This window comes from Diorhabda carinulata, chromosome 1 (genome assembly GCF_026250575.1).
Source record: "Diorhabda carinulata isolate Delta chromosome 1, icDioCari1.1, whole genome shotgun sequence".
NCBI lineage: Eukaryota > Metazoa > Arthropoda > Insecta > Coleoptera > Chrysomelidae > Diorhabda > Diorhabda carinulata.
The window spans coordinates 4,932,968-4,947,865 of record NC_079460.1 but is presented as its reverse complement, the minus strand read 5'-3'; the positions used below and the strand labels follow the sequence as shown (position 1 = coordinate 4,947,865).

General features: G+C 33.1%; 1 protein-coding gene across 1 annotated transcript; it reads right to left on the bottom strand.

Annotated features, from left to right (window-relative positions):
- Nucleotides 1-250: 250 nt before the first annotated feature.
- Nucleotides 251-8,492, bottom strand: LOC130892201 (uncharacterized). The gene is made up of 4 exons (XM_057797433.1): nt 8,209-8,492; nt 7,839-8,131; nt 2,803-3,056; nt 251-767 (listed from the first exon to the last, which is right to left on the bottom strand). Exons 1-4 carry the CDS (start codon nt 8,457-8,459, stop codon nt 330-332), a joined length of 1,236 nt encoding a protein of 411 aa, XP_057653416.1. The 5' UTR covers nt 8,460-8,492; the 3' UTR covers nt 251-329.
- Between the last annotated feature and the right edge of the window lie 6,406 nt (nt 8,493-14,898).

Genomic DNA, 14,898 nt, shown 5'->3' with positions numbered 1-14,898 from the left:
CTTTTTAAACTAAATTGAAACTTCATAATGTTCGATTGTATAATTTAGAAAATATATAATTTTTGATTTCGCTACTCCAAAGGCTTATAACTCAAAAACGAGATATCGTATGTATCACAGCATTATTTTCACGTCATATACTCCCTCTAGAATCATTTGCATCAAGTGCTAGAACACCCTGTATGTTATTTGAGACTAAAATACCCTGGGATTCGAAAACATCCTAAAAATGATTCAAGTAACAAATAACTTCTATATTTATCAATTTTATTTTCATTTTCGACATTTCCAATAACTATATTTCTTTTAAAATGTACTCTGACAAATAATTATAAAAATTTCTCTGCAAAATGACTGAAAACATCATAAACCCTCCTATCATATTCTTCTTGATATTTGATATTGTCGATGTCTATATCAGTCATTGTTTGATTGGCAGTTTCTTTACCAAAATCGATAACTTCGTCCTCATGTGACAGCTCCACTCGTATAAGAAAAGAAGACATGCACAAACCGAACTTACCATACTTCTTCCATGAATTTTTCAGTCGATTTAACGTTAAAATATCATCACAATTTATACCGAACTGTCGTAAATAGCCATTCAAAGTTTCGTGGTATTCTGCTAGAATATAATCGAATTTATTTAAAACTACCTTATCAGCTACCGAATAAAGGTAATAAGATAAATCTAATATGGGGGATGCTACTCTGGAACATTGGAAATCCAGAAATTTCATATCGACTGGTTTTAATTTCCCATTTCCCTGGAAAAAGTTGAAACTAATGACAAATTATTTAAACTAGAAGTTATAACAATTAAATTCATTATTACAAGTTCTTATTTCTACCGAACTAATAAATTAACATCTGAGGGTGGAATATCCAGCAAGAATGGTGGATGAGGCAGTACTCCCTACTCCAATCCATTAATAATATAACCGAATTTCGTATTACTTTATTTAGTTGCATAATAATGCATTTTCAGTTGACCAGAATGAAAATTCTCTCATACAATCCAGTCGTTTACGATAAAAATCTGCATTAACAGTTTTTCCAGTACTTCATGATGATTCATTGGGTGGTTCCACTGTCTTTTGCATCTTGGGTTATCATAGATGACCAATTTTTCGTCTACTAAGCTAATCAAGTGATCAAACAACGCTTCTGTATGAAACTGTTGAAGCAGTTAACATTGTTCTTTTAGACAGATTATCCTCGATCAAGATTAGTTGAGAATGTCTTAGACCTCCTCGATTATTTGACGTAGATTTACTTCCCTTATCAAGTCGTTTTCTTCAGACAGACAAATCTGCAAACTCGATCTATATCTTCGTCGAAGATAGCAAACTGGAGTCGTTGTTTGAATCAACCACCCTGATAAACTCGACTCCTACCCAAATCCGTAGACAGCAACAGATCATCAACACCAATAGCGATCTTTAGGACATTCTGGAGTGGGGTACGAGCAATCTGATTGAGTTTAATACAACAAAAACCCAACCTGCAAAGAAGGTTGGTACTGCAGCTCAGAATTTGGTCCTGTCTGGACATAAAATATCAAAATTCGTTTGTTGCTGAATTAGCTTCACAAAATTTCGAGTCCTCTTTAAGATCAAAAAGTTATTTAGCTTCTAATCCTCTACAAGACCTAAATTGTCCATATTAGGAGTATTACTCGCACACTTGGAACTCGTCTCCCAAGAGTACCCTAAAGATGCTCGATTCAATACAGAACAGAGTTGTTCGACTTATAGGCAACCCAGAGTTGACCAGAAACTTGAACAGCTTAGAGCATAGAAAAAAGTTCGAAGACCTGACTTTCTTTTGACGATACTACCAAGGTAGATGCTCTTCCGAGCTGTCCAGAATAATTCCACTTAGATCAGTATTTGCAAGACGTACTTGGTAGGTAGAAGTCCTTCTTTGGAGAAGTGCAAGCCTGAGGAAGCAGTTACCAAGGCATTCTTTTTCGAACACTCGATAGATGTTTAAGATCAATATCCACTGACATCTTCACATGACAGGCACCACTAGAACTATTCGACTGTAATTGGTTTTTCCCTCCTGTGCTTGCTTTTTCCATATCGCGTTCAAAATTGGAGAAAATCATGGATTATACACGGATGACATAGAAAATTGTCTCAAAGACATGAAACATAAATCCAAAAAGAAATTTGAAGATGAAGTTTTGGGTTGGTGTGCTCGCTTTGTACGTAGAAAGTTAGAAATTGCTGGATCTAAACATGGAAAACCATCTTTGATTTTTACAAACATTAAAATGTATACCAAGTCGAAAATTCAATTACATAGAAGTGAAGTTTTTGACACGACTTCGACGTATACAATGAGCTGACAAATGACAGTTAAATATCGACATGCGCAGAATTCTCCGTATTATAAATTTCTCTGGGAATGTTTGATACGTTGCATGACCAAATTTGAAAATTAATATTTAGAGGGGATCGATTTTAGTCTTACTTTTAGTATTGTAATTGTTTGTCTGGTGAAATGAAATGAAATGAAAACCCTTATTATACTTTTGTACTGAAATTAATAACTCAAAAAATTAGTTACTAACGATATAGCGGATATTACATAGGAAAACGAGATCAGGCATAGCTCGATCAGTCTGTTTTAACCGACGCCATTCTGGATCCAAAGTTAAGTCAACATTAGCTGCTCTAATATGACTTATTTCAATTGACTTTTTTCCAATAAGTGAGTTTTCTTAATTACATTAATAATAGCAGAATTGATAGTAAATTTTCTTTGTCAATTATGTTGAAAACATCAACTTACCTCATATTTGAACATCATGTTGTTATTCCAACAATCCCCATGCAAAATAACAGCTTCGTTAGTTGCATCTTTATCATCAATTATAGTCATCTTTGTTAGTATCGTTGAGATATTTTCTACTATGTTTTCAATTTTTTTGGCAGCGTCTGTGCCACCACGTTTTATCAAAATATCGATACATTTTTTAACGAATTTTTTGAAAGCAGGTAACATATTCGTTTGGACTATGAAATCTCCCACAATATCAGTCATATCTATAAAAAAATTATTTGCAATAAACAACATATGTGTCATGTTTGAGCGTAGAACCTATCAATGAAATTTAGGAGGAAATTCTTCTACTTTTTTCACGCATAACTCTGAAACTACCGCATTTAGGTATAGAGAATATTTCACGAGAAATAATCAGTATTTCTTTAAGGATAAAACACAAAATAAATAGGGTGAAATAACAAAGTTCATTATTTTTCCGGAAAAAGTAAAGATCTGACAAGAATGTAGATACTACCGTGATACTAGCCGTATGACAAGACCCTTTCTGAGATAATTGTGGCTTTCTATACACAAAACTCACTCTGTATAATTAACAAAAAAAAACACTATTCAAATTGTATTTGAAAACCAATTTTTTTTTCAATTTCTCGTAATTTTTGCATCTTATGCTGGACGGTGTAACTGGTAATTTAGCAGATTTTTTAAAATATTCTACGCTGAAGCATTTACACGGCTCCCAACTCTTATCATACACTTTTATACTCAATACGCCCAAAACTCTTCTATAGGGTGAGCTTGGGGATTAACTTTCGTGAGCCTCTAACCAAACCATGGTTATTCTGGTGCAGTGACAAGAAGCTATTGGGTTGTATTATGCGCATTACTAAAATCAACCAATTTTGGATGACGTCTCCATGGAAAAACTATGTTGCATACAACGCTTCATCTCTCACATGCCCGACATAAAAACGTGAAATATCCGCTTCGGATATGGCACACCAGATCAAAACTTGCTCTTCAAATTGCTTTTTGGATTTATATTTCACGTCATTGAGACAATTTTCTATCTCATCCATGTGATCCATCATTTTCATCAATTTTTAAATGCGATAATTCTTTTTATGTTAAAAGCAAGTACAAGAGGGTGAACCCTATTGCACTCGAACACACTGAACACAAGCTCGCACTTTTCCAAAGAAGGAAGTCCTGGTAGATTGACGTCCATAAACCACATCGACCTGTGTAGTACCTCTTGCAAATACTGCTCTACATAGAATTATGTTTGACAGCTCGGAAGAGTATTTACCGTAGTAGTATCGGTGAACCCAAGCCTAGTCTTCGAACCTTTTTCTATGCTCTAAGCTGTTCAAGTTTCTGGTCAGCTCTGGGTTGCACGCGAGTAGTTCGTGAGGTGCCTGTGGACATTGACCTTGAACTTCTGTAGATGATAGTTTTCAAGAAATACCTTGGTAGCTGATTCCACATGCTTGCACCTCTCCAAAACAATGATACCAGATAAATTCGCTCTGGACGGTGTGTATTTACCGCATCTGCCTGTCGAGTGGGTCTTTTGGATCATGTTGGACAGCTCGGAAGAGCATTTGTCGTGGCAGTATCGGTAAAACAGAGTCAGGTCTAAGCTGTCCAAGTTTCTGGTCATCTCGAGATCGCCTATAAGTCGAACTGCTCTCTTTTGTATTAAGGTGTGATAAGGTGAAATAGTTTTAGTCATCGATGATGACAACTCTGTTCTTTGTGAAGTGGCGTCTTCTTTATGCACGGCAGCATATTGGGATTCTGCGCAACTGATCTTGAGTATATTTTAGACATTCCTTCTTTTTTCGATGTTTAACTTTCTCTTCAGTCCTCGGCTGATGGTCGTGTGGGAAACCCGAAATCGGTGACCCAACTTTGGAGTTGATGTTCTTAATTTGTCTTTTGCATATTCCATCATTCTATTCCACTGGGCATTATTAAAAGCTTGAAGCCACTCACTTTTTGGAAGGTTTATTCCTTGCTAATATTAACTTATTGTTTTATAAACGGAATTTCTCCAAATATATTCCCAATATCAGTTTTTGACAACACTCCGACTGAACTGTATAGACATTTTCGGATATTCAACTAAATTGAAAGTTAACAAAAATTTTCTATGGCAACTAGAAGTGATAAATGACAGTTTCAGTCATTTTTGTTGTACCTTCGAAACGTTTCGATTTGACTCATGACCAAAAATATCCCTATATATGAGGATGGTCCCAGAAGTACCTGGTTCAACTAAGAAAACACGAGAATTTTGAAAAAAAAAAGTGTATTTATTGTTCAACGTCATCTCGTTTTAGCTCGTATTATTCGCCCTTCCCAAAAAACCGACGCCATGACCTTGCCTACAGATGGAACGGTCTTTGCCTTGTTTCGGGTGTGAAGTGATGGACTCACGTTTCATCAATTGTTATGAAACTTTGCCAAACACTCGATGAAAACATCTTCATGACGCTTTTTTGCGCACAGCTTTCTCATATCCAAATTTTCAGTTAATATGCTATGTACCACACTTTTTGAAACGCCTACTGTATCTGCTAGCTCGCGCACTTCCAGTCGACGATCTTCCAGTGGATTTTCTTCAACATTTCTGAAGTCTTCACCTTATTTGGTTGACCACTGCGATGCTGGTCTTCGCAGATCGTACGGTCTCGTCTAAACTTTGCTACCATTATTTTACTCTTGATAATGAAGGAACAGTCTCACCCAGAGTAAAATCTAGTCCATCTTTCATATTTTGTATCACAAAACGATGACCAATATTTTCCATGTTTACAAAATCACTGAAAACGTTCACCAAACAGATACTAAACAACGTGGTGTTTCCAAGTGTGGATCATCCTCATATTCCATGGTTTTAGGCAAATCTAGTATCTTATCTTTAACTTCCAAACGGTAGGTAAATTATTCTATCACGTGTACCAGAATTCTTTCCAAGAAAGATCAATTGGTTTTTAATATTTTCGTCATATTTTCATTCAAAATATTCTATGTTCCATAGACTTAAAGTCAGTTGTGTGTGGCTCTGGGTATTAAAGTAAATAATGTAATATTTTCCATCTATATTATTTGCAGATTTGTATATAGCAATTTCCTTTTTCCTTCACCAACGACCGACGACAAAATATTAATTCAATTAGACTATTTAGAGCGTTAACTTCATCAGCTTACATTTCTGGAACCTCCTGCACATTTCAATGTATTTAATTGGGAGAGAACGTAATCGCCAGCGGCAACGGCGAACGATGTGTCAAGCTTATGAATCAACCCTCTATGCAGTATTTTGCATATTTCATGCTATTCACTTTTGCTGTTTAGAAATTTCGTAAATGTGATCTTGTTAGGCCATAATCATTCTTTCATGATATTTCCATAGAGAAAGTGACTTTCAAGTAATTTTCTAATTGCTAAAATTTCGCGGAATTGAGAAAAAATATATATAAATTATATGATAATATAATAAAACACGTGTCTTTCACGTTCAAATATTTTGACAATTTTGATCATAATCGATATATTTTTTTATTTGCCCATTCCGGAATACGATCAAAGATATCAAATCGCTTCGAAGGATAAATAGAAAATAGAAAAATACAATTAATCTCAACTTTAGGGATTTTTTTCGTGAAAAAAACGTCTTAGAAAACATCTAGAATCATAAAAATATCATATAGGCTTTTATGATTGGTATGAATTAAAACTAGTGTCAGTACTATGAGAATCATAGTAGTGAAATCAGTTTTAGGCAACCAACGAGGCAATCCTAATTTTATGTAGAACTAGCAGTGAAACTTTCTAAATCTTCTATAGTTTGCAATAGTTTGTACTCGTCTTAGAACTTTCCAGAAGTTTCTAAAACTTTCTAGAACATTCTAAATCTTTTATAATAGTTTGTACTCATTTTCAAACTGGCCAGATCATTCGAGAAATTTCTAGAACTTTCTAGAACATTCTAAATCTTTTACAATAGTTTGCACTCATTTTAGAACTTTCCAGATTATTCGGAAAATTTCTACAATATTCTAAAGCTTTTAAAATAATTTGCAATCATTTTAGAACTTACCAGATCTTTTGAGAAATTTCTAGAACTTTCTAGAACATTCTTAATCTCTTACAATAGTAATAACTCATTTTAGAACTTGCCGGATTATTCCAGAAAATTGCTAAAACTTTCTAGAACATCCTAAATCGATCATAATAATTTGCACACATTTTAGAAGTTTCCAGATCATTTGGGAAATTTCTAGAACATTCTAAATCTTTTACAATAGTTTCCACTCATTTTAAAACTTTTCAGATCATTCCTGAAAGCTGCTGAAACTTTCTAGAACATCCTAAATCAATCATAATAAATTGCACATATTTTAGAACATCCCAGATTATTCCAGAAAATTGCTAAAACTTTCTAGAACATCCTAAATCAATCATAATAAATTGCACTCATTTTGGGACTTCTCATATCATTCGGGAAATTTCTAGAGCTTTTTAGAACAATCTTAATCTTTTACAATACTTTGCACTCATTTTAGAACATTCCAGATCTTTTCAGAAATTTCTAGAACTTTCTAGAACATTCTAAATCGATTATAATAGATTGCACTAATTTTAGAACTTGCCAGATCGTTCCAGAAATTTTTAGAACTTTCTATAACATTCTATAACATAGTTGAACACATTCTAGAGCTTTCTAGACCATTTCAGAAGTTTTGAGATCTTTCCAGAAGTTCTAATGCGTTAGAAAAGGGCAGAAATATATGTTTTCACGTTTTAGCCACTCACAACTATCTACTTGCACCCACCGCGACCAAACTCCCTTATCTATGAACTGGAGACCAAGGGGTATATATTTTCCTACAATATTCCCATCTCATTTTTATGATACACCCCGCTGTGAACTCCCTAAAAATTTGCTTATGTAAAGTGATAGGTCTTGCAACATCGGTTGCCTATTTTCGAAAATATTATTTGTGAGTACTGAATTCTTAACTAATTGTGCTTACCTTTAGTAATTCTTTCAAACTCTTCCGGCTTTCTAATTCTCAGAGCTATGGTTGATCCGTGCCACAAAGCGTAATTTCTGAAGACTAATTTTATATGGTCCAAATTTTGTGGTACCATTCGATCGTGAATGGAGTAACCTAAACTTTTTAAGTTACTCAATAGCAAAGCTTCCTTTCTATCTATTGAGCAAACGCCGTAGCATTCCGCGTAGTTTTTGAAAGGATTTTCTATCGAATTTTCATTTTGAAAATTTTCGATTATAGGAAAGACCTCGGTATACATCAGTGTTTCCCTTAAATTATCATCAGATAAAATTTCGACCAATAGAAACCGAGAGCTATGTTTTTAAAACTTAAATTAAGTACTCACCTTTGATAAGTTTCAATAACAGGTAAACTTGCTCTGTCATCGTCGTCAACCTTAGCTGCTTTTACCACAATGTCATAAATTTTACCTTCGCCTGATTCTAAGTCACAAACAACTCTAACAAAATTAATTTCGCCCAAATAACCGTCTCCTTTAGACGACGAACCAGATATTTCCACAGTATATTTGTTAATATGTTTTTCAACCATCATTTGGTTGATCCAAAAATGTAAATTATCTACAGTAGTACCCATTTCAAATGTAACATTGAATTTCAGTTAATAAATGTTGCAATACTGAGGATATTTATTTATATCTGTATTTTTTCATACTACATTGGCGTAACATGGATAAACTCACTAAATCTTTTCTAAAAATGATAATCGAAGGATACATCACCACCGTTCACAATAAAACTAAATATAAACCACTAGTGGACAGTTTTTATGAACTTCTCTCAATACTTCCATAGATAATTTAATAAAACACAATCGGAAACCATTTTCTTATCATTTAGTCCACCACTCACATTTAGGTAATCTTCCTTGATGGATAGCGTTCTATAAATCGTCTAAATAATTTTATCACAATAATTTCGCTCAATATTTTGTGCAGAAAACTTCGAAATCTGCAAGTAACTCGTTAATTTGGGAGAGTATATAAGCCAGACAATTTAGATACTTCACTGAGCAAATCATCTCGAGATCCACAGGAAGTTTTCAATTTGGTATAGTACGAAGACCAGTCACACTCATCTAGATACTTCACTGGACAAAACACCTCGAGATCCACAAGAAGTCTTTAATTTGGTAGAGTACGAAGACCAGTCAATCTTATCAAGATAGAGGAATTTCCGAACGAAACCATCCTTCAACCCTACTTACCTAATCGAATATAAAAACTGATACTACAATCAATTCTCGAGCCACTCCTAGTCCAAACTGTGACCGTCAAGACCCATATGTAATTCGTCTAGCAGATGACCCTTTTCACGAATTAGAAACTGGCCTATTCCCTAGCAGTGTCCTTCATGATAACTAACTTACTTCTACTGATGATTTCCTTGGCATTTGTCTATGTTCCAGGTTATCTACGGTTTGACTGTAAGCTGATAAACAAGAGACAGCCGCAGCTGTAGCCGCCCTTATATCTATTAACTTTGTTCCAGAGAGGCATTTTAACACACAAAAAAAACCCTTCCAATGATCACCTCTTTAAGAATCTCAAGATATTGATTAAACTTTTTTTTGCTAGCTTTCCACTAGGATAAATTTGTATCCTTTGCAGTAGAGTAAGAAAGATAGAACTAGTAGACAATCTACGTAAGCGCATAGTTCCAGACTTCCAAAATCGAGATGCAACTATCAACACATATGTACAGATTCAAAATAGCGTTGAATTGAAAATTGAACTATGAAAAATGATTATTGGCATAAGAATACTAATGAAGAAAGAAATATCACTATTATGAAAGCGTTATTGGGAAATGGAAAAACATTCCCACGACCCGGAATAGGAATCGAACCTATTGGTTACGCTCTGGAAGCTATACCAGTTAAAAGGGTTTTTTAATTTTGAAACAATAGATTTTTCTTCATAAATCACATTTAAAACATCTGTGCCAGATGATTTTTCGATTTCGGAGCGTGCGCCGGACTGCTCCGAAATCACATGCGCGAACATTCAAACGTGTTTTTTCGAAATTTCAGAAGCTACTGGACCAATCTTGTTCAAATTAATACAACATCTTTAATAGGTTATAAACTAGCCATTGAACTAGAATCATCATGATCTCTTCGACATGGAAATGAGTAAAAAATAGAATGGAATTTTCAAAAGTGTATGAAAACATCAATTTGTGTAATTTAGAATCCACTCTAATTCAATCGCTAGCCTTGAATATAATGTCTTCCTATCGACCACCATAACTTTTATTTTCTATTATATATTTTGACTTCAAAAAATTCGTGAAGCTTTATTAAATGTTGATAAAGATGATGATGAAATTGATTATTTCAATTGTTTTCTTGTAAAAAATTATTGCCAAAGTAAGAGACTCATTTACCGTCTATATTACCGTTGAGATCTAATTGAAAAAATGAGTAAAGAAAAGAATAAACGAAAAAAGACGTTAAGACAATTAATAATTTTTAGTTATCGACTGAAGTTAGCTAAAACTTTATTGTCTATTGTCTTATTATCTCATCAGTAATTTTATCCATACGCCAAGGATTATTTTTGACTTTTTAGTTTGATTAGTACTAAATATTAGTATAATATTCAACATCATTGTCGATTTCATCGTTATTTCGCCATTTTCCTTTACATCCTTGTAATATTATAGTTACCACGGCATTGATAATCGTCATCGACAAATCGTAATTACTAATCATTTGTAGTTTAATTATTTACTTATTATGTATTACATAATATCTCGTAAAAAACTTACAAGAAAAGTTTGCAATTTGTTCAAATAATACAGAGAGCAAATTATAGCATTAGCAATAATAGTTGTGTGTTGGTAAACGTTTCCTGTTATTTTTTTGATACGTCTATGAATAGTAAGATGCTAGATCAAGACTATGTAAAAAGTGCAAATATTTGACGTGGAATATTCTTTCATCCGATAAGATAATTAATTTTATTGCGAAGAATTAATTTAATACAAAATATGGAATTCGAAAAAAAAAAATCAATTGTCAAGGAACTAACCATTGAAGTTTACTTGGTTAGTACAGGATACACAATAAATAAAAACAATAAGATGAATGTATATTGTTAAAAACTCGTTACTGACGTTGGCCGTGAAGCTGGTTGAAATGAAAGGGTAATTCGTTTGAGGTTTTTTTCCATATATTAATTTATCATGACGACGATTTGTTTACATTATTTTTTCACTCACTTAATTTATTTAAACACTTAATTTACATACAATAATTAATTATTAACTAATATTTAACTAACTTATATAATTTATTTAAATTCACTGCTTGTTTTTTTATTTCATTCCATTTAATATCACTATTTGTTATAAGCTACCAAATATTTATCATAAGCTAACTAAACTGAACAAACTCGTTTATATGCCCAAAACAAGTTTCTAAGAAATTCTAGAAAATAAACAAACAAAACCAATGAATGAATAGACATTCCTAAAAATGAGTTATGAGAAAAATATAAGAAAAACTCGCCATTGTTAATAAAAAGTCTATCAAACGTGCTGTGCTTTTGCCAAATTTTATAATTTCATTGTAAACGGACATGACCGATTTCACGGTTCATTTCGAGAACGAGTTCGTAACAATATTTTAATAAACAAATATGGATAGGAATTTAGTTACAGTTATATATTTAAATTATTTATGTAACGTTGTAACCCTTTTTAGCTTTTATTATTTCGTTACCGAATTTTGTCATTCTCAGTAATAATTTCGACAATTTTGTCTGATTCCATTCGTTTTTCAGTCGGGCGATTACGACGGCCAAATAATTACTTTCCAATTCTTTGAAATACTCTTTGCACAGCTTCGGAGAATACTTGGGATCGTTGTCATGCCGTCATGCTGACCTGAACGTATAATATTTTTCATAGTCTTCTTATTTTTAAAACCACACAATTTTCACCAGGTTTCCACTTTTTCTCCAAAACATTCCCAAACCATGATCGAGCCTCCTCTATTTTGTTATAGTCGGGATTCCTCATCCTCATCATTTTTGTTTACCCTATTCACAAACACGTTTCTTTTAGACCCAAAACTCAAATTTCAACTCACCCCAAAAAAAAATTTTGGAATTTTTCAACGTAATCTCCTTTTAACTCCACACATTTTTCCCAGGGATGTTCAATAAGTTAGATACCCTTCATTGTTGGAAAATCTTTGACACCGAGCTATTTGTTCAAGTCTTAGAAACAAAAAATAATCCGAGGGGGCTAAATCTGGTATATAGTGTGCATTAGATAGCAATTCATTAATTATGGCCATTGCAATAACAGCTGTGTGATCTGGCGCATAATGAAACAACACATTCTTCTTACCAAAATGTGGTCGTTTCTGCTTGATTTCTTCGCTCAAACGTTGCAAAAAGTTCGCATAATACTCGTTGTTGATTATTTTTCTTTGATAAGATAGTCAATGAAAATTATAGCACGTGCATACCAAACAACCAACGCCATGGCTTTGCCTGCAGATGGAACCGCCTTCTTTGGATCCAGTTCTTCATTTTCAGTCCATTGGTTTGATTTTTCTCCTGTTGTAAAACGCCTACTATGTGTGCTAGCTCACGCACTTTTAATCGACGATCATCCAGTAGATTTTCTTCAACATTTCTGGAGTTATCACATTATTTGGTCGACCATTACGATGCTGGTCTCTGTAGGCCCTACGACCTCGTTTAAACTCTGCTACCAAATCTTCTACTGTTGATAACGAAGAAGCAATCTCATCAAGAGTAGAATCTAGTTCTATTATTTGGACTAGGCCTTTGTATCACATAACGATGACCAAATTCACTGAACACGTTCACTAATGATGGCTGCCAAACTAATACTAAACAACGTGGAGTCTTCAAACTTGAATTATATGCTGTATAGATCGTGGTATGTTTCAAGAAACTACCGCCATCTTTAGGTCAGGCCAAGTACTTCTGGTTGAGATCGAAAAATTTAGTGATGTCTTTTTCAAAAGCTAGAACATACTACAGTGATAAATGAATTGTATATTTGCATTTGAATATGAAGTGATTTGTTTGAACATTCAATGATTTTTTTTTTCAAAGTTGTTAACCACTTAAATGGGTCCAACTTTTGGTCTACCCTCCTTATAAATAATTTCTAATATCCCCTAAAATATGCAATTGACAGCTTTATTCCAGCTGCTACAAACAACAACGAGGACATTCATAATCTCACGGTTCCATTCTCTGTTAATTCTCGGTATTAAATTCAAATTATAAGCTCGGGTCGACGTTTATATTTTAATAAACACAACAGATTATATATGAGTACAGTTGAGGTCATAAATTTTTTGGTTTCGTTCAATACCCGACCGTATTCAGTACATTTTTATGTAGTATCCAGATGTCTGCCCATTTTTTGTGTTCTATCCTGACAACTGGCGCGATAATAAGATAATCTCGTAGTCTGTCTGAATTTCTTTCGGCTTTTATGTCCCGAGGCTCGGGTCCGAGTTAAAGCTTGAATTTCATTCGATTTTTATTAAAACTCAACGTAGCAGAAAGATATAAATTTCAACGGCAAGTGGAAGGAAAGGGTTGCAAAGTAACTCCTGGGGATTATTTCACGGACAGCTAAGATTAAACTACTTTTTTTATCTCAAAATCAACTTTAAAATATGTATGTAGGGGGACCTTTTTGCCCCTGTTGAACGTATTTCTTAACTTAAATCATAAATTTATTGTTTTACATATTTTCAAACTAAAAACAACTACTAATCATAATGATCATATTATTAAATAATTATTTGTCTATTTTTAATATAAGATATGGTTGTAAAAAAACCCAAAATGTTCAATTCTTGATTCAATACCAACTAAAAAAGAACTCCTGTGTATTCTTTAATTTTAAACGAAAATAAATTAAATTCCTTGTCTTTCAGACACAAAAAATAACTATAAATTTTGTGATATGGAAAAAAATTTCAACCTTCTCCAAAATCAATCACGAATTTTTTTTAATAAAATTATTTAATATTTAATATTTAATAACTTATTGCAGTCTACTGTAACATCATACTTTTTGAATATCCTATACTATGGCGAAATGAGAAAAGGAAACTTCATTCTGAAATTTGAATGCTTGATCGTCTTTTCAATAGATGGCGGTTTTAGGAAAAAGAAAAATTAATTAAGTAGCTATTTTTGTATGCAATATTTTATTTTAATACAGATGTACATTCAAGCTTTATTTTTATTTTATTAATAAATATACAAACGTCATGTTTATATTATTATTATAATTGAAGGATTATCACATTACTTTTAAAAGCTTTCTTGTCAACATCAAATAATTCAAATCACGCGCCATTACTAAGATTTAATTTCGCCGGTATTTTATGAAATATTTCATATTCTCAATTCAAGTTAAAATTTCCAGTAGACGTCAATTTGATGGAAACAAATATTGTCGTGATCCATCTAAATATAGGTGGTCTGTTGTAAACAGTTAGCTTTACTTTAAAGAGATGGTGCTGTCAAACACTACGTTGGCAACTACGAAAGAACAAAAATGGCTCGCGAATGAGCCAATAAGTCTTTTTGATAAATTGGAAATCCGTTTCCATATATCTATACTTTTAGTATGCTTTCTATATTATATTGTTTAATTCTAGTTTAATTATACTAGTAGCGTCATCTAGAAACTAAAAGCGCAACTTTAATTTAGGATACATTAACGCTTGGTTTTCCTTTAAAGATATGGTGCTATCAAACACTACGTTGACAACTACGAAAAAATGATGAGCCAATTAATCTTTTCGATTAATTGAAAATCCATTTTGATATATCCACACTTTTAGTGAGCTTTCTATATTATATTCCTTGTTAAATTCTAGTTTATGTATACTAGTGGCGTCATCTCGAGACTAAAAAGGCAACTTTAAATTACAAATACATGAACACTTGGTTTTCCTTCGAATAGATAGTGCTGTCGAGCAGTAGATAGGTAATTATTGAAAA